Consider the following 25,866-nt stretch of genomic DNA (forward strand, 5'->3'; position numbering starts at 1 on the left):
TATATATATATATATATATATATATATATATATATATATATATATATATATATAACCTATATCAGATTGCCTGCTGCTAGGGGAGGGGGGAGGGGGGAGGGGGGAGGGAGGAGGGAGGAGGGAGGAGGGAGGGGAAGGAGGGAGAAAAATCTGAAATTGGAAAGCTTGTATAAACAAAACAAAAGTTGAGATCTTTATATGTAATGGGAAAAATAAATAAATAAAATACTTTATAAAAAAGAAAAGTTTAAACACCAGCTCCTATATGAGGCCTTTCCTGATATCCCCTCTATTAACCCATCACCCATCATTTTGTATTTACTTTGTATTTCGTATCAACTTATATGACTACATACCTTTCCCCTCAATAAAATGTAAGCTCCTTGAGGTCAAGGACTGTTTAATATTTACTTTTGTATCATCAGCACCTAGCATAGTGCTTGGCGCATAGTAGATATGCTTTAAAGCAAGATTTACATTTTAAAGTACCAGGTATTCGGATTTTCCAAAGTAGATCGATTAGCATGAACTAGGGACTAAAGTCTTCTATGAAAACTTAATGCCGACAAACTTGATCTGGAAATTGCTTTCCTCCATCTACCTCATTATGGACACCCTAAATAGGTGTTTCCAATATTTTCCCTTTCGTTGCTTTCCCCTTCCCCCCCCCCCCATTTCTAGGCTTTATTCCAAGGGGCCCAGACCGAGGGCGGCTGCTGCCCTTGGACCAGACTGGGTGTGAGGAGAGTGGCGCAGGAACTGGAGTTTCTCAGGTACAGGAAGTCCGCCCTAATGTTGGCAGCGATTTCGGCTTCCCACTCGTTCCCGTTATTGAGAAGTTTCTTCTTGTTGTAAAGCAGTTTCTCGTGGGTCTCCGTGGAGAATTCAAAGTTGGGGCCCTCCACAATGGCGTCCACGGGGCAGGCTTCCTGGCAGAAGCCGCAGTAGATGCACTTGGTCATATCGATGTCATAGCGGGTTGTCCTCCGGCTGCCATCTGCCCTGGGCTTAGCCTGGATGGTGATGACCTGGGCTGGGCAAACGGTGTCGCAGAGTTTGCAGGTGACACACCACTCCTCCCCTGAAAGGTAGCGCCTCGAGGCGTGCTCCCCACAAAAACGGGGGCTCAGAGGGCCTTTCTCAAAGGGAAAATTGATGATGGCGGGTTCCCGGAACAGGTAACTCAGAGTCATCCCTAAACCTCTGAAGAGCTCTGTCCACAGTAGGGTCTGGGCTGCTCAGTCAGTCACAGACTTCATGTCCATGGTGGGCTCCTTCACATTCACATACTTGGAGGAGGAGGAGGAGGAGGAGGAGGAGGAGGAGGAGGAGGAGGAGGAGGAGGAGGAGGAGGAGGAGGAGGAGGAGGAGGAGGGACGACTGCAGTGCAGACCTCTGGCCAGGCTTCGGCAGCTGGCTGGTCCTGTGCCCACGACCCGGGAAAGGACACGCGGCAGAGCCATGTTTGGGCAGCTCATCTGGAGCAAGAGCCACCGCCACCACTCCCTTTCATTGCTTTTTTTTTTTTTTTTGAAGTGAGGCAATTGGGGTTAACTGACTTGCCCAGGGTCACACAGCTAGTACGTGTTAAGTGTCTGAGGCCAGATCCTTTCATTGCTTTTTAAAGCATCTACTGGGTAGCAAATACTATAAAATTGAGTAGTCAAGAGGAGAGGAAGAATAAGCATTTATTAAGTGCCTCCTATGTTCCAGGCACTGTGTTAAGAATTTTACAAATATAATCTCATTTGATCTTCATTCATAACCACAGAAGTAGGTGTTATTATCATCCTATTTTTATGAGGTGAAAACTGAGGCAGACAGTTTAAATGGGTAAGTGAAATGCCCAGGGTCACACAGCTAAGAACTATCTAAGATTGGATTGGAACTCAGGTCTTTCTGACTCCAGTCAGAGCCTTCTTTCCACTCTGCTACTTAGATGGTCCCAAAAGTACAGAAAGGCTACAATTCTTAACCTCAAATCACCTAAATTAGATTTTGAAACAGATATGCAAACATGCATAGGATGCTCATTCACAAGATATTTCTTTTTTTCCTCTTCATTTTCTTTTTTTTTTAGTATTTTATTTTCCCCCAATTACATGTAAAAAACCATTTTTTAGCATTCATTTTTTTAAAACTTTTGAGTTTCAAATTCTTCCCCTCCGCCCATTGTGAAGGCAAACAATTTGATATGCTATACATATTTAGTCATGCAAAACAATTTACCTATTAGTCGTGTTGTAAAAGAAAACATAGACAACCCCCCCCCCCAAGAAATATAAATGAAGCCAAAAAAAAAGTATGCTTCCATCTGTATTCAGACATCATTGGTTCCTTCTCTGGGGGATGGATAGCATTTTTTATTTTAAGTCCTTCAGAGATGTCTTGGGTCATTGTATTGCTAATAACTAAGTCATTCACAGCTGATCATCTTACATATTGCTGTTACTTTGTACACAGCACATTTCACTTTGCATCAATTCATGTCTTTCCAGGTTTTTCTGAGAGCATCCTGTTCCAGATACTTACTTCTTAAGTCAGCTTTGGGAAACTGGCCCTTTTTGTTCTCTAGGATAGCTAGAAATTGCCTTATTGGTAAAAACAAACAAATAAACAAACAACAACAAATTAGGGTGGGCATCCCTAACCAAGAAGATGCAGTATTCTGGCTATCTTCCCCTTCCTTCCCTTCCTTCCCTTCCTTCCCTTCCTTCCCTTCCTTCCCTTCCTTCCCTTCCTTCCCTTCCTTCCCTTCCCTCCCTTCCCTCCCTTCCCTCCCTTCCCTCCCTTCCCTCCCTTCCCTCCCTTCCCTCCCTTCCCTCCCTTCCTCCCCACCCTTCCCTCCCTTCCTTTCCTCCCTTCCTTTCCTCCCTCCCTTCCTTTCCTCCCTCCCTTCCTTTCCTCCCTCCCTTTATATTTCCCCCAGTAAAGACAATTTTTAACATTCATTTAAAAAAAAATGAGTTGCAAATTTTCTCTCTCTCCCTTCACCATCCTCCTCCCTGAGATGGTAAGCAATTTGATATAGATTATACAAGTTCGATCATGTAAAACATATTACCGTATTAGTCATGTTGTGAAAGAAGACAGACCCAAAGGAAAAAAAAAGAAAAAAATTTAGAAGGTGAAAAATAGTATGCTTCAATCTACATTCAGACATCATCAGTTCTTTCTGTGGATGTGGATAGCATTTTTCATCATGAGTCCTTTGGAATTTTTTTTGGATCACTGCTTTGCTGAGAAGAGCTAAGTCATTCACAGTTGATCATTGTCCTGTTGCTTTTCTTACAAGTGACCCCAACATCCCACCTAAGAGAGACAATTCCTTACACAAATACCTTGTAATAAATAAGAATGGGAAACTCCAAAATGAGTCTCAAAAAAAAGAACATGAGACCAGCTGGTAGATGGAAGGATTAGAGTAAGGTCTTTGAAAACCTGATGCTGACAAATTTGAATAAGAAATTGTTTTCCTCCCCCTACCTCATTATAGACACCCTAATTAGGTTCTTCCAGTCTTTTCCCCTTCAATGTCCTAAATTATCAGCCTGTTCCAGTCTTTGGAACAGATATTCTTTTGTCCTGGCCTAAGCTGTGACTGTAATACTTGAAGAACAGGCCAGGAGGGAAAGTAAATGTGAAACAAACCTGTGCCATCAATTTCTCTGTAATTACCTGTGAAAAGATCCGTTTTCAAAAAATGTGGTTTCTATTGATTTATTTTTACAACACAGTTATGCTGGGGGGAGGTGGGGAGCAAGGGGGAAAGGAGAGAAGAACCTTCTCACTCCAGATTGAACCCTTCCTTGTGACAATTAAGCAAAAACACCTGATACAGTGACCATATCTGCCAAATTCTGACCCAGTAGTCCCCTCCCTCTGTCCCTAAAATCTATTTTCTCTCAGATGTTTCCAAGTTACTGTGACTTAGTATATAATGGTCTGAAATCTGTATTTGCTGAGAGGATTGTCATGTTCTTCCCCTTTGCTTTCCAATGGTTTAGAAAGACCTTAAAATCACAGGTTATGGGCTTGTTTCATGCACCCATTTGCTACTCAGATCCAGGATTTCAAAGAACAGGGACACAGCCACATTCGTTGTAAGATGGCGTTGGGAAAAGAAGCTGTATATGCAAATGCTGCCAAGAAATCATTTCTAAAGAAACTAAAGATAGATTCTGGATGGCCCATGGCTATTAGGGGCTAAATGATTTTATCCTGAGGCACAGTGGGCTTGGAGTCAGGAAGACCTGAGTTCAAATATGGCCTCAGATACTTACTAGCTGTGTGACCCTGTGCAAGACACTTAACTCTGCCTCAATTTCTTCATCTGTAAAATGAGTTGGAGAAGGAAATGGGAAACTAGTATGCTGCCAAAAAAAAAAAACCGTCCAAAAAACCCAAACGAGATTATGAAGAGTTGTACATGACTGAAAATGACTGAACAACAACAAAAGATAAATATACCAATTGAGAAGATGCAGACTGTGGGTACCTCTTAATAAACCAAACATAAGGTTGGACAAGGCTAAACATCGGGGTGAGTAGAACTCCTCTAGGGTCAAGGGCTATGCTTATGGATTCTTTAGCTACACTGGTTGCCTCAATGCATGCCACCTCCTTTTAAGTCCAACCATCCTGTATCACAAACGAGATTACATATGTTAGCAATTAATAACCTGTACCAATGACCATAACAACAACTTGTTACGTGTCTTAAGCATTTGGTCTTAAGAGTGTCTTACATATAGAATTTCCTCTTTATGTGAGGTAGGTAAGATGTTTTATAGACAAGGAGACTGAGACTCAGAGTTTATGCAATTTTCCCAAGGTCATACAGTATTACTAGCAACCCTGTGGTCATTCAACTGGAGATAAATAAAACTCTGTTTTGTTGATTAAAGCTCTTTTAGCACCTTGAGGCTGCATTATGTTTTCAGACAAATATCACTTTAATATGAGCCTGTTTGCCATTTGCATGGTCACAGTACAGTTCCCTCAAGACTGTGTTTTGGAGAAGTCATGCAAGTAAATGAAAATTTATATCCTGCTAGAAATGTAAAAACACAGGAAACATAGAGCCGACATGATAAGCGAACATGATTTATCAGTAATTTGTCAGGTCTATATGGTGTTTGCACAGTTATTTGCATGTTGCCTCCCCCAGTAAACTGTGAGCTTCTTGAGAGTGGAGTCCATTTAAAAAATTTTCTTTGTATCTCTAGTGTTTAGTCTAATGTCTGTCACATAGCAGGTACTTAACCCATGGTTAGTGATTTATAATTGCTTAGTGACACAAAATCTTATTTCTCTTTTGGCTGAGAACAAGGTTGCTGAACCTGGAGGCAGGAAAACCTGAGTTCAGATAATTGTTCAGACTCTTTCTTGGTTATATGACCCTGAGCAAGTTCATCTCTCCTCTGCCTGCCTCAGCTTGTTCATCTGTAAAATGGAGATGACAATAGTACCTACCTCCTGGGGTTGTTGTAAGGACAAAATGGGATATTTGTAAAGTACTCTGCAAACCTTTTAAAAAGTGCTATGTAAATGCTATCTAAACATAAACATGAGTATGCACACTGACTGAAATGCTGTTGTATATTTTCATGCAATTTGGTTGATAGAAAGCGCATGGGATCAGGGCAGCTAGGTGGCACAGTGGATAAAGCACCGGCCTTGGATTCAGAAGGACCTGAGTTCAAATCCGGCCTCAGACACTTGACACTTACTAGCTGTGTGACCCTGGGCAAGTCACTTAACCCCCATTGCCCTGGGGAAAAAAAAAAAAAAGAAAGCGCATGGGATCAAGGAATGAGCCTGTTTTCTAATTCCCACATTTCCTTTCCAAACATCCAGTATTGATAGCTCAACCTGCCTTACCTAATGAATTTAGCATGTTGATGGGTAAATCTTTTTTTGAGTTGCAATTTTTTTTCTCCTTCCTTCTGTCCCATCTCCCCTCCCCAAGATGGCAAGCATTCTGATATAGGTTATACATGTTCAATCGTGTAAACAGGTGGGTAAATTTAATGTGACTTCTGTTGGCATGGAAGTGTAGGAACATTTGAGAGTAAAAACATGATAAAAATGATAATATTCAGGACTTGAAGTTTCAGTCTTTGTTTGGAGAGAATTATAACTTATGTGATGCAGGCTCTTAGAGTCTTGGACACCACAATTTGTCCTCTGTCTACTCACTACATTACTGAAATATTATGAGACCTTTATGAAATTGTATTAGGAAATATGTCCAGCAACCTTTGTTTCTCTTCTCTTACTAATGGCTGCTTTCTTATATTTCCAACAATGGTATTCCATTGATGGGGGTGAGGTAGGGAAAAGTCTTTACCCCTTTAAAACATATAAAGGCTTATAAGGTTTTAAAAGAGGATGCTTTAATTTTTGTCCTTTTGTTGTTGCTCATTAACTTAATTTTTTATGTCTTTATTCTTCTTCTTTATAAACCAATATGCTTTAAACAATTTCCCCCCAATTACATGTAAAAATAACTTTAAACATTCTTTTAGGAAATTTTTTGAGTTCCTAATTCTCTTCCTACCTCCCTTCCTGTCCCCCCCCCCCCATTGAGAAGGCAAGCAATTTGATATAGGTTATACATATGGAATCATGCAAAACATATTTCCATGTTAGTCATGTTGTGAAAGAAAATAAAGAGAAAAAAAGAAAAAATAAAGGAAATAAAAAGTATGCATCAATCTCTATTCAGACTCCACCAGTTTTTTCCTCTGGAGATGGATAGCATTCTTCATAAGTCCTTCAGAATTGTATCACTGAGAATAGTTGTCATTCACAGATGATATACAATATTGCTGTTGCTGTGTACAATGTTCTCCTGGTTCTTTTCACTTTACTTTGCATCAGTTTATTTAAGGTTTTACAGGTTTTTCTGAGAGAATTCTGCTCCATATTTCTTTTCTCTTTCTTTTTTTTTTTGGCAGGGAAATAAGGGTTAAGTGACTTGCCCAGGGTGACACAGCTAGTAAGAGTCAAGTGTTTGAGGCTGGATTTGAACTCAGGTCCTCCTGAATCCAGGGCCAGTGTTTTATACACTCATATTTCTTATAGTACAATAGTATTCCATCACAATCATATAATACAACTTTTGTTCAGCCATTCCCCAATTGATGGACATCCTCTCAATTTATAATTCTTTGCCACTACAAAAAGAGCCACTAAATATTTGTCTACATATAGTCCTTTTCCTTTTTGTTTTTGTTTGTTTTTTTTTTCTCTCTGGGATACAGACCTAGTAGTGGTATTGCTTGGTCAAAGGGTATGCATGGTTTTATAGCCCTTTGGGCATCATTAACTTAATTTTTTAAAAGCCCTAAAAATCATTTATAGAATATATAAAATTCTTTAATTTATAGTAATTCTGAGTGATAATGACTTCCTTTAATTTAGCTCGAATTAAAACATTAGTAGCAGAAACTCAAAATGGAACAATCACTTCTATAAAACAGCATTGTGGTTATCGGTTTCTTGACCTTGAAGTGGCAGGCACATAGTAGCCACTTAATTAATATTTGTTGACTATTCTCAACAATACAATGTTCCAAGAAAATTCTGAACAACGCATGATGAAAAATGCTATCCACCACCAAAGGAAAACTGATAGTCTGAATGTAGATCGAAACATACTTTTAAAAAACTTTATTACTATTTTTTGGTCTGTTTTCTGTCATAATATGACTAATATGTTTTGTATGACTGCACGTGTATAACCTATATCAAAGTGCTTGTCTTTTCCATGAGGAGGGAGGAAAAAGAGGGAGAGAGAGAATTTCAAACTCAAAATTAAAAAAAAAAAATGTTGGGGGCAGGGAGGTGGTGCAATGAATATAGTACCCACCTTGGACTCAGAAGAATCTGAGTTCAAGTCCAACCTCAGACACTTACTAGCTGTGTGGCTCTGGGCAAGTCTTTTAACCCTGATTGTCTCTCCTTGCCCGTTCCCTCCAAAAAAAACCCCAATTGTTTCTCTGTGTAATTGAGGAGAAGAACTTAAAAACAAAAAGATGTTTGTTGACTTGACTTGTTGACTTCCCTCACCTAGGGGTTGTACAATGGTCCCTGAGGCCTCTCTAGATCTAGCATCCCAAATTTGACCTTTCTTGTCTCCACCTGTTTTCTGTATATATTTCTCATGTGTTCACTTTATCTTTACTGTCATCATTACTTCCTCTTAAAAATTAAATGTTGAACGACAACTCTTGCCTTCAGCCCCAATATGTCTGTCATTGCTATCTTAGATGTCATAAAACCCCAGCATGTCCCAGACAGTGCTTCCATCTCACTAGGTCACCCTCTCAGCTGCTGGATGCATGACCTTAACCTGGGAATAACTCAGTGTTCTCAGGGTGAAGGCAGTTTACACTGGGCACATGATTCACTTTCTAATGCAATGACTTCATCTCTATTATCCTAAAGGAATGCAGCGGGTGGACTGACATTTTGCACACTGGCACAAGGGAAAACAATCTGTTGCTGTGCTATTATTCCCCAGCTGTGCCTTGATAGGATGCTGTGGACTAATTAGAGAAGCCCAAGAGCCAATGAAGTCTTTTTTGAAGTCCAGGTTAATACAAGTGCACATTGCCTTTGGAGAACAAATTAGTTTTTTAACTAGCTCTTCATTTTGAACTTCCATAAGTAAAAGTTAGTCAGGTGGCAGTCACTGGGCTTTCCTGGGACAGATAAGATGGGTTTTCTAAGGGAAGCCTAAACATTTCTGAGATCACCTATTTGACACAAAAGGTAAACAAAAATGTCAGAGTGTGTGTGTGTGTGTGTGTGTGTGTGTGTGTGTGTGTGTGTATGCTCAAGCTTCAGAGGTCATTAATCTAATCCAAACCCCTCATTTTTAAAAATGAAAAAGCTGAGTTTGAGGTCAAAAAGTGAATGTGGGTGTGTATGTATATGTGTTTATATACACGTGTATAAAAACTCAAACTGCTGGTTATTTTCACACTATGCAATTATCCCCTGTAAATAATTCTTGAAATGAAAGACAGGGACTTGAATAACTGAGTCCCATGGACTCAGGAGTACTGGTTTGGTTCATACAAGTTCCCCATTAAACTACTTTCATTTTACCTACCCTTAGGGGAAGACCTCAGAAAGGCACTGTGCTGCTCAGTCACCTTCCCAAAGAATTTAACAGGAGGAAAGACAACTTTGTGGTTGCCCCCAAATGAAACAACAAAGGGGCCGTGCAGGGAAATATAAAGGCTTGAAGTATGGAAGAAAAGAGCTGTCTCTTACTACCATTACCTGTTCCCAACTGGAAATTCACTCCTCTTCTAGTCCCTGACAGTGGGACTGTGTATGAAAGAACAGTTTCAAAGGCTCTGGCTGGAGCCCTAATAATTGAAGCTGAGCAAGAGCGGGCCATGTGCTTTTTTGAGAACAGTGGATGCATTGTTCATTACAATAAAAGTTCCACTTGTCAGCCACACAAATATTTAATACGATGAAAAGGCAGATCTGATTGGTAACTAGGAGAGCAAAATAGCTCTTTTGGTTTCTCCCACTCTGATTTGAGTAGACTGGAACTTACTATTCTCATATTCTCGTAGGAAGTCACACAGTTCTGCTAACTACAATTCAGTCACGAAAGGGGAGTGAGTAAATTCCTGCCAGAGGAATCACTCCAGCCCTTGAAGGAGAGGGGAAAGGCATCATAAAAGCAGCCGAACTATTTCCTGTTTATAACTTTTGGTCATGAATGGACACTCCTCCTGATTTATCTCTTAATACATCTTGGACCTTATGAGAGACCAAGTTATTCTCTGTGACCTAGAAAGACTCAGTAGTGATAAAAAGTATTTGGTTGTAATCATGCTTTAATATTATGACATTAAATAATGCTAAAAGGATGGAAACAATTAAAAAAAAATAATAATTGAATAAGATAGGGTAGCTAAAAGGTATTACTCAAATTTATGAACAGAAACTAGAAAAGGGAGGAATCAGTTTAAATTCAGAGCCCTTAAGGGAATCTCTGCAAAAAGCCTGTCCTCCAGGCTTGTTCTATGTATATATGACAGGTTTTTAAAAAAATTCTTGTATGGATCTTTTTTTTTTTTTTTTTTTTTTGGTGAGGCACTTGGGGTTAAGTGACTTGCCTAGGGTCACACAGCTAGTGAGTGTTAAGTGTCTGAGGCCGGATTTGAACTCAGGTCCTCCTGACTCCAGGGCCAGTACTCTATCCACTGGGCCACCTAGCTACCCCTCTTGTATGGATCTCAAAGCACAATAGAACCTGCTCAGGTGAATAAGCCTACAAACTAATAAAAAGCTTAAGAAAACTACTGATTTAACATTGTTTTTGAGGGAAACTGGGGAGAGGTCAGACAGCTTCCTAGCTTCTCTCTGCCATCTTGGCATGCTACCTAGAATTGACACTAGGGTTTGCTTTTCCTTCTCATCACTTCTTGATACTAACTGTGATATATGGAGTAAAAGGTCACTAGAAGAATAATGCTCCCTGGCTCACTCTGAGCATCTTTATACAATTTTCATCAAACTAATTTTTTAGGTTTATGCAATGTTTATTGGTAATTGGTTTATTGACAAGAGTAGGGCATCTAGGTGGTGCAGTGGATGGAGCACTTGACTTGGAATCAGGGAGACTCATCTTCATTAGTTCAAAACTGGTCTCAGACACTTAATAGCTGTGTGACCCTGGACAAGTCACTTAACCCGGTTTGCCTCAGTTCCTCATTTGTAAAATGACCTGGAGAGGGGAATGGAAAACCGCTTCGCTGTCTTTGCCAAGAAAACCTCAAAGGGGGTCACGAAGAGTCGGATAGGACTGAAATGACTGAACAACAAGAAGTCAGGAGGAAAAAAAAAAAAAAAGAAGTCAGGAGGAACCCTGTGCCATTCATCAAAATATTTGTTTTATTTCTTTATTTTATTTTATTTTTGGTGAGGCAATTGGGGTTAAGTGATTTGCCCAGGGTCACACAGCTAGTAAGTGTCAAGTGTCAAGTGTCTGAGGCTGGATTTGAACTCGGGTACTCCTGACTCCAGGGCCAGTGCTCTATCCACTGTACCACCTAGCTGCCCCTGCCATTCATCAAAATAGCTAAATAAAAACATGTACTTTCTAACTAACTGATTTCATAGAATAGTGAATATGATTTTTTTTTTAAATGGATGTTTTGAGGGCAGCTAGGTGGTGCAATGGATAAAGCACAGGCCCTGGATTCAGGAGGACTTGAGTTCAAATTCGACCTTGGACACTTGACACTTAACTAGTTGTGTGACCCTGGGAAAATCACTTAACCCTCATTGCCCCGCAAAAAAAAAAAAAAAAAAAAGGATGTTTTTATTTCTGTTCTGATGATCCCTTGACTGTAAGATCTAAGAAACTTTTGAACAATATTCAATGTAATAAGGATTCATTAAGTAGCCTCTATACTCCAGGCTCTGTACTAGGTGTTAGGAGGCATTTGAGGACCCAAAACAGAATAGCCCCTGTGTTCAAAGAGCTTATGTTCTTCTAATACAATTCAGCCAGCCAGAACATTATCAAAAAGAAAAAAAAAGGAAAGAAGCTCATTTGGGGGGGGAGGGTAAAGTTTTAATCACTGTCAGTAGTATTATGGTAATTATGTAAAACAGTTGGAATTTTTAGAATTCAATTTTACAACAGAATTCACTAAGTTTTTGGACTTAACAGGAAAGTAAATGGATATTTTAAAGGGAATTGGGACTAAAAGCAATTTCTCCTGCTCAGACTGGAGAGGCAGACTCTCAGGATTCAATTTAATTCAGTTCATTAATATTGTTTGAGAATGTGCCATATGCAAAGCACTATCCTAGTTGCTGGAGAAGTATTCCCCAGGATCATATTTTCCTGTTTCTAAAATAAAGGTCACAGCTTCCATGCCTATGCCTATGTAGAAAACCTCTCTGTTTTATGCAGATAAAGAGCTTCCTGCTGTGGAAATCTCTTCCTGGCAGGTATGAAAAGAATGTCTCATCCATGCATTTTGTAACGGCTTCATCTGAAAAGTAGTTATCTCGCCCTTGCCATAGAATGCATCTTTTTTTTTTTTTTCACAAAAGGCCCTTTTGAAAAAAGTACATGATAATCTTAGGCTTTATTAGAATTGTTTTGATTGTGGGGGCGCAGAATGGTAAATCCTGATCTTGTGTAAATCCTCATGAATGCATCCCATGTGCCCTAAGTCTCCTCCCTTCAGTTCCACATTATCCATAGTACAGTTAATCTGCCTCTGGATAATCGAGAGTTAATTATGGCTGGGAAACTAATTCATGCTCAAACCACACCAGTCGGCTCAAATATTTATTATGTATCATTGTAGAGATCTAACACAAAGACATTCTTTCCTGAGCAGTTTTATTTCAGATCTATAGTATGCTGCAAAAACAACACAAAAACGAATCCATAGCTTTGTGAATTCACTTTCCCCAACCTTTAATGTTTCCTTTAAAAGAAAAAAAAAGGTGATTCAAATGCTTTGTCACATTCATATCACAGAACCATAAAATTTCAGAGTTGGAAGGGACCCCAGAGACCATCTCATTCAATCCAACTACAACATATTGTATTTTGTAGTTTAGGTGTGATGGTAGAGGTCATTTGTAGTTTGTGTTTAAGATCTTACAAACCCACTTTATGCCTTAATACAGTGTTTACTAGAATGTTATTCAGAAAGAAATATTTCTAGTGGAAATTTGTCTGCTAAAGATAATTCTAAACCAACTTTGGATATTTGTCTTTCAAAGAAAATTAGAGTCCCAAGTCTCTTCTACTTTTATTTTACCAAACTTTCATAAAAGAATGAATATCCAATTTCCAAGGGGGTATCCAATTTCAGATGGGGATACGTAGGTATAATATGGCTGTGGCGTGGTGAAAAGAAAGAAATCTTGTTCACTGCATCCATTCGAAACAGATAGAGTTTCACTTTTAACACCCTTTGGGCTCTGTAAATTATATTTGACTGAGGAGGTCAGGCATTTTCATGTACTAGCTAGCTTCAGAGCAAGGGAAGTTCTACATCAGAACAGAAGAGAAACTAGTGTCTTTCAAATCTGCTGATTCAATGGGTGTGCAAGATCACTGTATGACATTATTTCATATATGAAGGCTGAAGGCAAAATAAGGAAGCAGAAAATTAAAGTCTTTTGCTTTAAGTCAAGGCTTTGATATTACAGGAACATATAAATATTTTTTCCCCATCAGATCACACTGTCCCTTCACTATTCATTTATTACACCGTGCTAGATATCAGGACTGAAGAGTCCAGGGTCTATGATTCATTCTAATTGTTTAAGAAAGCCAAAAGCCCTCAGCTGTAAACAGCTCAGGTGAGAAGTCTTTAAGTAGTAACTCTTCTATTATTATTCTTACAGAGTTGACAGTTTATTCTGGAGGAGAAAACCTATACCACTGCACATAACTTTAAACTTTTCATTTTTTTTTCTTCAGCACCTTAAAAATGAACTTTTCAGCCATTACAGTTTGATTCCCACTAATAAATATGTTTCGGCTTAGACCTTGTTCTTGGACAACCTATGTCCATTGAAGACCTAGATCAGGCTGGAATTGGCTTGATTTGTAAATCAGTAGAATATGTTTGCCAAATTGCAATTTCTGTGTTTATCTGCTAGTGAGAGGGCCTCCAGGACACCATATACTCTGACCTGGGAATAAGAAAGAACACGTGGATTGTATTTTAAATGGCCTTAAAAAATGAACCTTTAATTCTCTTCTCCCTAAGTCATGCTAAAGAATACTTTCTGTGAGGATATGGTTTCCTAAACGGTCCTCTTCCAAGCTTTTGAAATCGGGTGCAGATCCAAAATGAGAAATGCAACGTAAGGGGCTATGGTCCTCCATGCTCTAGTCCCACATGCAGAAAGAAGCAGTTCTAGGAAGGTTTCTTTCTTGTGTCATGATATAATTTAATCATGTGTAATCTCTTTCATACAAATGATCTTCTTTTTTTCTCCTATAGAATAATGTAATATTCAAGAATGTTTAAAAAAAAACAGGGAAAATACATTTGAGAAGAGAAAAGAATAAAGGGAAAAAAAAAGAGTGAAGAGAGTTTTCATCTGAAATGGAAAAACAAAATACTGTGAAATCCCAGGTTATAACAAAAGGGCTCTGGGTGACCAAACTTTGGCAAGCCGTGGCACTTTGGCTGCTTCAGTGTGGTAGAAAGAAAAGCCAGGCAGGCTAGGGTTTCAAGAGGGTATTCTAAGCATTTGCTTCTCTTTTACAGACCCATTACTACCTTCTGGAGTTCTGCAACATTTGCTTGGTCATGTTTCTTGATAAGAATTTTTCTTTAGTGAAAGGCCATAACATTGGGGTTGAAGTATAAGAGGGTTTTTTAATGCAAATTTTTTGGGTGGAGCAATGCAGGTTAAGCGACTTGTACAGGGTCACACAGCTAGTAAGTGTCAAGTGTCTGAGGCTGGATTTGAACTCAGGTGCTCCTGAATCCAGGGCCGGTGCTTTACCCACTGTGCAACCTAGCTGCCCCCTATAAAAGGGGTTCTTGCTCATTTTATCCTCAGCCAGCAGGATAACTAACTCCTTGGTTCTGGCTGGGAAGCAGTTGGAACAAATATCATATTTGTTAGTTCATAGGCTCAAAGGATCTTCAATTTAGAGTAAGGAGGGACTTTGAGAGTGCATCTAGTCCAAACCCTTCATTTGACAAATGATGGACTGGGCCCAGGGAGATTAAATGATTCAGCCACAGGAAGTAGCAGTCAGGATTTGAATCTGGGTCCTCTGGGTTATGCCTCCAAATCCAATATTCTTTCCATGGGAACAAGTTTCTTTCCTAAGTAGCTGAGGGAAATGACCCAAGCTCATCTTAGGTCATTAAATTTTAAGTTCAGTCTTGAATCTCAGCGTAGTATACAGCGGAGAGAATATGCAGTATGGGTTCAAAGTCACTTTCCAATCAACATGATCATGGATAGCCTTTCCTTTGGGTATAGGAGAAAAGTACTGTGTGCCTGTAGATGTGGTGGAGAATTAGGACTTAACCTAAGGAGTATTTCATGGTGCCCAAGGAAAGACCTTGAAGAGTGGTGATAAAAATCAAGAGATAAGATGGTTTTGTAAAACCTATCTGATTTTTTGTTTGTGTACAAAAGAACAGCATTGGAGTGGTGGTTCTCAAACTCTTTGGCCCAATGCTTCTCTTCCTTCTCTAGGGCTCTTGAAATCTTTACCTAGACACCATTTTCCTCCTTTTGCTGCACCTAAGTCAAGACACATCCATCTGCCACACAGCAGGTCTTTTACCACCTCTTTTTTTTTTGGGGGGGGGGGGTGCGAGGTAATGAGGGTTAAGTGACTTGCCCAGGGTCACACAGCTAGTAAGTGTCAAGTGTCTGAGGTACCACCTCTTCTTATTAGAGAAAAATTTATTTGGACTTGCTACTGCTTTGGCAGCCATAGAACAAGATCACAAATCTTGTGTTGTAGCAGTTTGGTACAGACATCCTGGACATGAGTTTGGGATCTATATTTGGCCCAAGGTGACATAACTCAAGTATTACCTGGCATATCCTGACTGAAATAAATTCAAGTAAAAAAAGAGAAAAGTGAAGGGTAGGGGAAGAGAAAATACAAGGGCATCTCAGTTGTAGCCAAACCCAAATCACAGCACATAATCCCAACAAGTGTAGCAGAAAGTTGGAAAAGATGAGGTCTGGTGTGCAAGGGTGACTAATATGTCACTGAGGCAGATACTTTGGGCCCTGAATGATAGCCAGGGTAAATGGCCATACCTCTGGACCAGTAAACATCCAGTTAAAGTTGATTCCAAGCCCCAAGGAAATATTTACAACATAAGAGAATTATGTGAATATTCATTTATATTCACAAAAACCACATGTACAAAACTTTAAAATGTATGGATTAAATTAGCTGTTGAACAGTGTATATTAATTTCAATTAAAAATTGTCAGGTTTCTCAGATGTACATTACCTAGATTCTGATAAAAAAAACAAATTATAAATCTTATGAAATTTTTATAAAAAGAAGTTCACACATGTACTTAGATGATGTTTTTGTAACTATGATTATTTTCTAATGGGCTGTTCCAACAATTAATTTTTTTCCCAGGGGGGAGGGGGAATTCAGTGGTTAAATGTGCTTTTTAAATAAAATGAGAATGACAGAACTCTACATATTTTCTGGTGTTGATATCCTCTCCTCTTTTAATGTCCAAAAAACACCAAGAAATATCCATTTGTCTTGCAGAGACGACTCTACAAAAGATTCCCAGTTTTACAGAGTGTGCAGGCCTTTACTTATTAGGAATGCCTTTTGGTTTGGCTCACGTTTCAAGAACCTTCGGAGCATGTCCATGCCGTCCTGTGATCCCCCAGGCTTCAGGATAAGGTTTCTGTATTTCATTCCAACCTAATAAAATAAAACATTATGTCTTAGAGTTCATGTTTATACCAATTTTCCAAATCTATATATAGGTTTTTTAAAGTTGGCTGGGGGGGAGGGGGAAGGGATAGACGTGTAGAGAAGGGAAGCTCTGGCTGGATTCTCTCTTCTCCCTAGAGTAGAATTGCTTAGCAGATTTTTCTTAGTACTTTTCTGGAGAGCAGATTCAATTGTTCTTTGGTCCTCTCTCTGCCCCAGTCTGACTCCTCGGAGTTGCAGAAGTTAGCCTTTGAGTACAAGGCAGGAATATATTAAAAAGGAATATCTAGAATATTCATGTTTAGTATCCTTGGGCAAGCAGAGCTGCAACTTGTGTATAAAGTAAACTTTCTCCACTCTCAGTTGCTCCTTCAAACTACCAGTTCTAGCTCCAAGAGAAAGCAAGGAAAACAAATACTACAAATAAGGGTTCTAGTGATCTGGAGGTACTGTTGGTGCTTTCTCAGAAAAGGCTGAATTAGAAGTAGCTTCCAGTGTGCTTGGGGCCCATATAGAGAAAGGCTCCTTGTGGTTCTGGAGGGGTGTTGGGCCCTTTACAAAGTTTGGCTTGGGAGCCTAGAATTCAAATCATGGCACTATCCCTCTATACATCCTGTATTTTACTATGGGGACTCCCTGTATTTTATGCATCTATATGAACATAATCCACCAGAGAAGGAAATGGCAAACCACTCCAGTATCTTTGCCAAGAAAACCCCATTGACAGTATGGTCCAAGGGGCAGCTAGGTGGCACAGTGGATAGAGCACCGGCCCTGGATTCAGGAGTACCTGAGTTCAAATCCGGCCTCAGACGCTTAACACTTACTAGCTGTGTGACCTTGGGCAAGTCACTTAACCCCAATTGCCTCACTAAAAAAAAAAAAAAAAAGAAAAAGACAGTATGGTTCGTGAGGTCAATAAGAGTTGGACGTGACAATGATTGAAAAACAACAAGATGAACATAGCAAGTATCATTTGTCTACTGCTGAGAAACAAAGCAGCTGTAATTAAGGGCAAGAGACTGGGATGACAACCTCATGTGCACAAAGGAGGGAGTTCCCGAAGGGAAAGAGGACTGAGTGGGAAACTTGATGGAGAATCTAAATCTATTTGGGTCAAGAGGACTAAAAGACTCCACTCACTGCAAGATGAGCTAGAGAATTGCTAGTGACTAAAGCAGCATGAACCTCTGACACACACCTGATTCTGAGTAACAACCATGAGAGAAGTAGCAGTGACACCAAACACATTAATATGGAACAAGGGAAAATGGATACATGAAATCAACAGATTACCCCTACCCCTCATTTGAGCTGACTCTTTTCTCCCGAAACAAGTCTTTCATTGTGAGATAAGAGGCATCAGTGACAGATGTGTTTTACCTCATTCTTTTCCTTGAAGTCAGTCAACAAAGATTTATTAAGTACATACTATGTGCCAGCCACATAGTTGGACAGAGAGGTGGCACAGAGGATAGAGTGCCAGGCCTAGAGTTAGGAAGACTCAGCTGAGTTCAAATCTGGCCTCAGACACTTCCTACCTGTGTGACCCTGGGTAAGTCACTTAACCTTGTTTGCCTCAGTTTCCTCATTTGTAAAATGAGCTAGAGAAAGAAATGGCAAACCACCCCAGTATCCCTGACAAGAATGCTCCAAATGGGTTCATTATGCATTGGACATGACTCAACAACAACAATGACAAAGGCGGGGTGGGGGTGGGGTCATTGAAAAATGACTTAACAACATGTGACAGGCACTGTTCTAAGTGCTGAGGTTACAAAGAAAGGCAAAGGGCAATACCTGCTCTCAGGGAGCTCAAAACCTAATGGGGAAAGGGGGAGACACAACATGCAAATAACTATGTACAAACAAGATATAGATGAGATAAACAGGAGATAATCGATAGAGGGACGGCCCTGGCATTGAGGGGAATTGGAAAAGGCTTTTTAAAAAAATTATTATTATAGAAGATGGGATTTCACCTAAGACTTGAAAGGAGTAGTCAGGAGGCAGAGATGAGGAAGGAAAGTATTTCAAGCATGAGGAACCACCAGTGAAAAAGATAATTAAAGACAGCTTGGAATATTTGACCTGCAATAATACTGTGTTGTATATCATTTGAGAAGTTGAGGTACAAGATACGGAGATGCCTATTCTGGTCATGGGCTAGATATATGCCTTACACAGACCAAGACACACCAAGTCAAAACTTCGGACCTCAGCCACAAGCTACACCTTTGACCCTTATGCTTCTTTCCTTTTCTTACATGTCTAAACTTGACCTATTCCTTTCATCACAGGCTGCTAAATAATGAGTTAATAAGTGGCAAAAAGAGAGGAGGAGAAAGAGGTCACCCTAAAAGTCAATCCTCCAGCTGAGGGTTAGAGAGGAACTACAGTCCATTTGGATAGCAGATGGGAAGAGACCTGGGTCTTGGTAATAACATATGTGTGTGCACATGTCATGTTTATTTAGCACTTTAATGTTAAAGAGCCACTATTTAAGGATGGTACCCAGGGAATTCTCCTCATCATTTTCCCAGCCAGCTATTTTCCTGGGCCCCATCAGTTCCAGAAACTCATCATTCTGCAAGATGAAATCAAACTTGTAAACTCATACCTCCTCTGATCACTTCCCCACCAGATTGCATGACTACATTGTGCCCCCACAGATAACCTTGCCCCACTTCCCCTTTTTAGCTTATTTGTATGTGTTATTTCCCCCATTATGAGCTCCTTGAGGGCAGGAACTGTCTTATGCCTTTTTTTTGGTATCCCCAGCTTTGGGCATGTAGTAGGAGCTTAATAAAGGTTTTCTGACTCTGACTTAGAGCACTGCCCTTACAATAACCTGAGTTAGACGGTGCAAATAACTTTGTCCTTAATTTTTACAGGATGATACTGAGGTCCAGAGAAAATTAAATGACTTATCTAAGAAATATGTTAAATCTAAGAGCTGGGATTGGAACCCAAGTATTTTGACTGCAAGATCAGAGTTCTTTCTACTATCAATCAATCAATCAATCAATCAATCAATAAACACTTATTAAGTGCCTACTATCTGCTGGGCACTGTGCTAAACTCCAGGTATACACATAAGGGAAAAGACAATCCCTGCCCTCAAGGAGATTATAATCTAATGGAAGAGACAACATTATTGTTGTTCAGTTGTGCCTGACTCTTCATGACCCCATGGACCGTAGCATGCCTGGACCTTCTACCCTCCACTAGCCCCCAAAGTCTGTCCAAACTCATGTTGGTTGCTTCCATGACACTACCTACCCATCTCATCTTCCCCTTTTCCTTTTTCCTTCAAGCTTTCCCAATGTCAGAGTCTTTTGCAATGAGTCCTATCTTCTCATTTATATGTCCAATATACAAACAATAAATAAAAAACAAACTAAAGACAGGATAAAAAGTAAATAATTGATAGAAAGAAGGCACTATAATTAAGAGGGTTTGGAGAAAGCTTCTAGTAAAAGACCAGGCTAACTCTGACAAAATGATATTCCTGAATACCTCTGCCCCAACAACACTTGCAAACCAATGACCTTGAGTCCACCATGGGGGCTAATCCACGGCAAAGTTCCTATCTGCAACATCCAGTTGAGAGCCTTGAGAAAGAATCTGGGCTTACTGGAAGAGCTGTTATTTGTACTTTTAGAAGGGTGGGGTAAGAAAAGAAAAGCTGGTTCTTGCTGGTAGTAGAGGAACAGAAAATATGGCCTTTATCCACTGATTAGCCCCGACACTCATTTAGCTATTAAATGACAGGCACAGATTCTAAGATTAAATGGCTGTGTTTTGATGGGGGCAGCTCATGACTCATCCAAAAGACCGAGTCATTTTGGAGTTAGGGGCTGCTCAGGCTCACACTCTGTGGTTGAATACAGCTCAAGCCTTTCACTGCTTACCAGCTCCAAACAAGTTGATTCAATTTCCTGAATTACAGTGCAATGGTCTCTTAATAGTTTCATTTCCTTCACAATGAGGTTTTGAGAAGAAACTCAGAGCCCTTGTGGTAACAGGATCTTGTTTTTCTTAAAAGGGTTAAGTGAATTCTTGTGCTTTAGGAAAGCACCAGGCTCTCAGGATGAGAGAATGGAGCCAGTCAAACATATCCTGCACAGAGAGGAGGCAGGGCTGGTCCATTATGTCCATGTACTAGAGGTGCCTAAAAGTGGGACAAGAGCAGACCCCACTTCCCCACCTCTTGAACCAAGGTGACTCTGTAAACTCCTTAAAATGCAGGGGCTGTTTTCTTTTTGGTTTTTCATCCTGAGCATTTACCAGGCTGTCTGGTAAATAGGAAACTCAGTTTCCTCATCTGTAAAATGAGCTGGAGAAGGAAATGACAAACCACTCCAGTATCTTTGCCAAAAAAAAACCCAAATGGGGTCATGATGCCTTGGACATGTCTAAAAAAAGACTGAACAACAACTGGTAAATAGGAGGCACTAAATTAAACTGAATTAAAGATTTAAATAATTGCCAGTAGTGATTATTCCATAAGGAACCAGTCATTTCTGAGATAAAGGAATAAATACATTCTAGTCAGGGTACCTTTCTCTTCAATACAACACAAACAAAAGAGGGAAGATCAAATAATTGTGGGTTCAGTAGCAACACTCTCCAGTCCAGTGAATGAACTGGCTCTGTGGCTAATATTTCTAGCACCAATGAACCAAGTTCTCATAAGCTAATAAATACTTTCACCAAATAGAGAGGCTTAATGTTTTCCCATTTTTCATATTAAAAAATTTTTTAAAATTGTCCATTCACTGAAGCGTCTTACCAGCAATATGGTAAAATGGGGTTGATATTGTGAGAAATGGGTAATTGTCTCCTCTCAATGTGGATATAACAGTCAATCATACTCCCCTGACCTGTTTGTAGGACAAAGGTCTCAGATCCCCTCCTCCCCCTCAGGTTAGCAAGGTCATATGGTTCAAGGAGCCCTGGTCTCAATAAGGTCTGCTCCAGAGTTGTGTCCATATAAGTATAAGGTCCACTCCTGAGTTATGCCCATACAAGGAAGAGGGGTGGGAATACTGCGTTCTGATTAGCTAGTTTTTGTGTGTAGATTGTAACCCCGACCAGTGATGAAAAAGGGGAAGGTCCATTTGTGTTAGGGACTAGGTATAAAACAGGGCCTGTGAGCCCCCTTTCTGGGCACCCACTAGCTGCACACTAGGGTGCCTCCTTCTCATGAGAAGAAAATAAAGCCTTTGTCACCTCGCTGCTGAGTTCCTGAGAATTATTGAGAAGAGGATGGATTTTCCCCTCACAATATGAAATCGTGTGTATATGGCTATTAATACTAGAACCCTTGTGTCTTTCAAAGATTGCGGAAATTCTCCTCACTGTTGATGTTTTCTAAAGTCTTGGGTCTCTCCTGAGGTTGGTTATCCATGGACAAGGTCTGTTAAATAGTCATATCTTTTACTTGAGATTCTCTTGAAAATACTAATGTTCAAAAAAAAAAAAAGAAAAGACTAACGTTCACCTTTTGAGTAAAGCTAAAGGTGGAACAGTAGGTGTGTTTATTAACATATATGTGGAAATAATTTCCATCTCCATTTTTTGTTTTGTTTTGTTTTTGCAGGGCAATGAGGGTTAAGTGGCTTGCCCAGGGTCACACAGCTAGTAAGTGTCAAGTGTCTGAGGTTGGATTTGAACTCAGGTCCTCCTGAATCCAGGGCCGGTGCTCTATCCACTGCGTCACCTAGCTGCCTCCTCCATCTCTATTTTTTAAAATAAACAGTGACACTAGGTGGCGCAGTGGATAGAGCACCGGCCCTGGATTCAGGAGGACCTGAGTTCAAATCCGACCTCAGACATGACACTTACTAGCTGTGTGACCCTGGGCAAGCCACTTAACCCCAATTGCCTCATCAAAAAACAAACAAACAAATAAACAATGACAAAGGTAATTCTTTTTTTTTTTTAAAGGCTGGGTTTGAACTCAGCTCCCCCTGAATCCAAGGCTAGTGCCTTATCCACTGCGCCACCTAGCTGCCCCCAAAGGTAATACTTTCTTGAAGAATGACAAATGGGAAAGATGAGGCATTTATATTATTCAGGTACATAAATCCAGTTTAAACCCAACTGAGGTGATCCATAATCACTCAAAGGGTTTGGCTTATCCATACAGAAAAAAACAAGCCTATTAAAAATATTATTCAGGCCATAAATAGCAGTTAAAGGGACAAACTCCAATATGTATCCATCACTGTATATATATGCATATAAATGTCTTGGGCAGATATCAGTGTTTTATATATGTCTGGGAAAGATACCACCTGTGGACAAGGGATTGAGCCTAGAATTGAAAAGGAAGAAAGGATTAGGCCAGGTTGCCTTTGGAACTATGCAAAGTTGTTTAAGTAATCTCAAGTTTTTTACTGAAACAAAGATCCATCTTTTAAATACCAACTTCTGGTATTGCTGTATGACTGTAAATCCTAGAACACTACAGTCTCTGAAGCTCAACCTATTATATCACCCATAGAGTGGTGGAAAAGCAAATGTTATATGTGAAGCAGGCTGTCATATACTGCAGGGAATTCTTAAAGGAGAAAGGTATAAAGGTGTCATCAAAGAAATGTATGAGTAATAAAGATTGACTAGTGACATGGGTGATGGTGAGGTATAACCCCTGGACAGTGTATGTGCACAACAGATGTTAAAAGAAAGTGAGGAAGGCTCCCTAGCATACTAGGTGGATCCCTTTGTGGTGAATTTAGGGGAACAAATGAACTGGATTGACCCAGTACAGGAAAGCCTGGCTGGACTGTTAGTCAATAAACATTTACTAAAGAAAAACACAGTAGTCATTTCCCTCAAGGAACTCGCATTCTATTGGGAGAAAGGAGTGGAAAAAAAAAAAAGCACTTGACTGGGGTGGGGGGCAGTGTTGGGGAGTCAGTGGGCTAGGGCACAGACAGTTGGACTATGTGTTGTGGTTTGAATCACTGGAGAAAAATCCACTGAGGAAATCATAGACCCACTGGAGTACAGTATATGTGTTTTGTTTGGGATATTATATATATTAACATATGTGTGTGTGTGGCTATCATACACACACACACACACATTTTTCAATTAGCTCTTCAGTGATGATCTGTCATTAAATCGAATAGCTCTACCCTGTATCTCTCCCCCCTCCCTACTCCCAGGAAGCTATCTTTTATAACAAAGACTTTTTTTTTAAAGAGAAAAAAAAATCAGCAAAACCCATTAATACATAGAAAATTCTGATGTTCCACATCTATGGAACTCTACCTTTGCAAAGGAGTAAGGAAAGGGTCTTTGCATAATTATTCTTTGGGGTTGGGAAAATAAATTGCTAATAGAATGCAGGGTGAGAAGCAGCATGGTGTAGGGATAGAGTTGGAGTCAGGAAGACTTGGGTTCAAATCCTGCTTCAGATATTAGCTGCGTGATCCTAGGTAAGTTATTTCACCTCTCTGTTTAAGTTGGACCTGATGGTCTTCTAAGGTCCTTTCCAGTTTTAAATCTTTAAGTCACGAACAATCATAAATTAACTAAATGTATAGGTGGCCAAAACATAAGGACATTTCTACTTTATTTACATCTCTCCCTTTGCCATTTCAGTAGGCTCCTCCTACTATTATTCATTCCAGGAAAAGCACCCGGAATTCCATGGAGGATGAGGACACACACAACACACCTTGCCTACAACATGCCTGTCCTTTCCCAACTTGACCACAAAAACCTCCCCAATCCCCCCCACCCGCATTTTCTAAAGAAGAGAGAATGAAGGTAAAGGAGTAGGATTTTGAAAAGGTTAGTTTGGCAATAAGGGGAGGAAAAGAGCCAAGGAGAAAGAAGCTGTCAATCACCCATGCTTAGGGCAAATTTATTTTGATTTGGGGACCCTACCTTTAGGCTGAGATTAGAAAGCCTTAGGCCCTCAGGGTCTCCCCCCTCCTCCTCAGCTTCCACTGAATGAAAAAGCCCCGTGGGCTATACAAAACCCCAGGTCAGACAGCTGGAGGGAAAAAAAAGCCCCCAGCTCCCTCTGACCTGAGCGGATCCCAGATAGCCTGTGCTGAGGCACGTGAAGTGGGAGTGCACCCCCCCCCCACCACCAGCCGCAGCTCTGGCTGGCGGATTAGCTTGGTCTGTGGGGGCGAAGGAAGCCCCGAGATTTGAGTGGAGAGAAGAAAAGGTATATATAGACCTGGGAGACGGACTAGAGGAGAACTGCTGACTAGAGCGAGGAAGGAGATTAGGAGGGGGACGGAATAGGAGAGAGGCTGACTAGAGGGGAGCGGACAAGGACGGAGCAGAAGACAGACTGACCGGGAGGTGGAGAGCACAGAAGCAGGTCAGCACAGAGTACAGGTTGGAGAAAGTGAAGATTAAGAGGAGTTAGAAGAAAATAGCTGACCAGGGAAAGTGTATCGTACCCTGAGGTCGGAGGCAGCTAAGGCCCTTATTGTATTCAAGAAGTTCCAAGCGCAGCAGGTGCGAAAGAGACAGCAGGAAAGCAGTCAGGTTGTGCACTTTATTTCCCCGTATTCCTAATTTTCAATAGTATCTCATAAATAAACTCTGCTTTGATTATTTGGTTAACAGGCTTCTTAATCTTTAGTCTATCAGTTTGGGAGCAGTGTGGTGGAACTTTATAAACAGCCCATGTTAAATTAACGAAGCCAGACAGCCAAATAGTCAACAGTCCCCAGATTAGTTCTCCAGTCAGCTTCAGCCCCCAAAATTAGGCTAGTCAATTTAAAAATATTTTTACATCATTAAGAGGGTAGAGACAAGAAACAAGAAGTTCCAGCTCTATTCCCTTTGCCTGTGCACCCTGCCATCAAAAGCATTAAGAAAAGGGCCACGAGGTGCAGCTAGGTGGCCCAGTGGATAGAGCACCAGCCCTGGATTCAGGAATACCTGAGTTCAAATCCGGCCTCAGACACTTAACAGTTACTAGCTGTGTGACCCTGGGCAAGTCACTTAACCCCAACTGCCTCACTAAAAATAAAAAATTAAATTAAATTAAATAAAAAAAAGAAAAGGGCAGCGTGTGACAGCAGTTAGATGGGGGGAAGGGGGATGACACTGGTACATCCTGGCATACTGGTTGAGAAACCCTGCCTGAGAAGGCTCTATTAGCTGCTAATTCTGTTTCTTTTCCCACACCATTTCCCATAGACATCTCCCATTCTTCAGTCACATTTCTACTACCTTAGTTCAGGTCCTGATGACTACTTGTTTGGTCTATCATGGTAGCTTCCTATTTGGCATCTACACCTTGAGTCTCTCTTCACCTCAATCCATGGCCACCACAGTGCTGTGACCTTGATGTGACCCCACTCGATAAACTCTGGTGGCACCCTCACAGTTAAAACTCTTCAAAGCATGGACC

General features: G+C 40.4%; 1 protein-coding gene and 1 pseudogene across 4 annotated transcripts in view; both read right to left on the bottom strand.

Annotated features, from left to right (window-relative positions):
• Nucleotides 1-677: 677 nt before the first annotated feature.
• On the bottom strand, nt 678-1,478 carry LOC122749580 (annotated as a pseudogene).
• Nucleotides 1,479-12,330: 10,852 nt separating this feature from the next.
• The window catches only part of NLN (neurolysin), a 138,158-nt gene continuing 124,622 nt past the window's right edge, over nt 12,331-25,866 (bottom strand). For all 4 annotated transcript variants that reach the window (XM_043976921.1, XM_043976918.1, XM_043976919.1 and 1 more), the window contains one exon: nt 12,331-16,457. In XM_043976921.1, coding sequence (XP_043832856.1) covers nt 16,323-16,457 — 135 coding nt within the window. In that variant the 3' untranslated portion in view covers nt 12,331-16,322. The remainder of the gene's footprint in view (nt 16,458-25,866) is intronic.

Source organism: Dromiciops gliroides, chromosome 1 (genome assembly GCF_019393635.1).
Source record: "Dromiciops gliroides isolate mDroGli1 chromosome 1, mDroGli1.pri, whole genome shotgun sequence".
Lineage (NCBI taxonomy): Eukaryota > Metazoa > Chordata > Mammalia > Microbiotheria > Microbiotheriidae > Dromiciops > Dromiciops gliroides.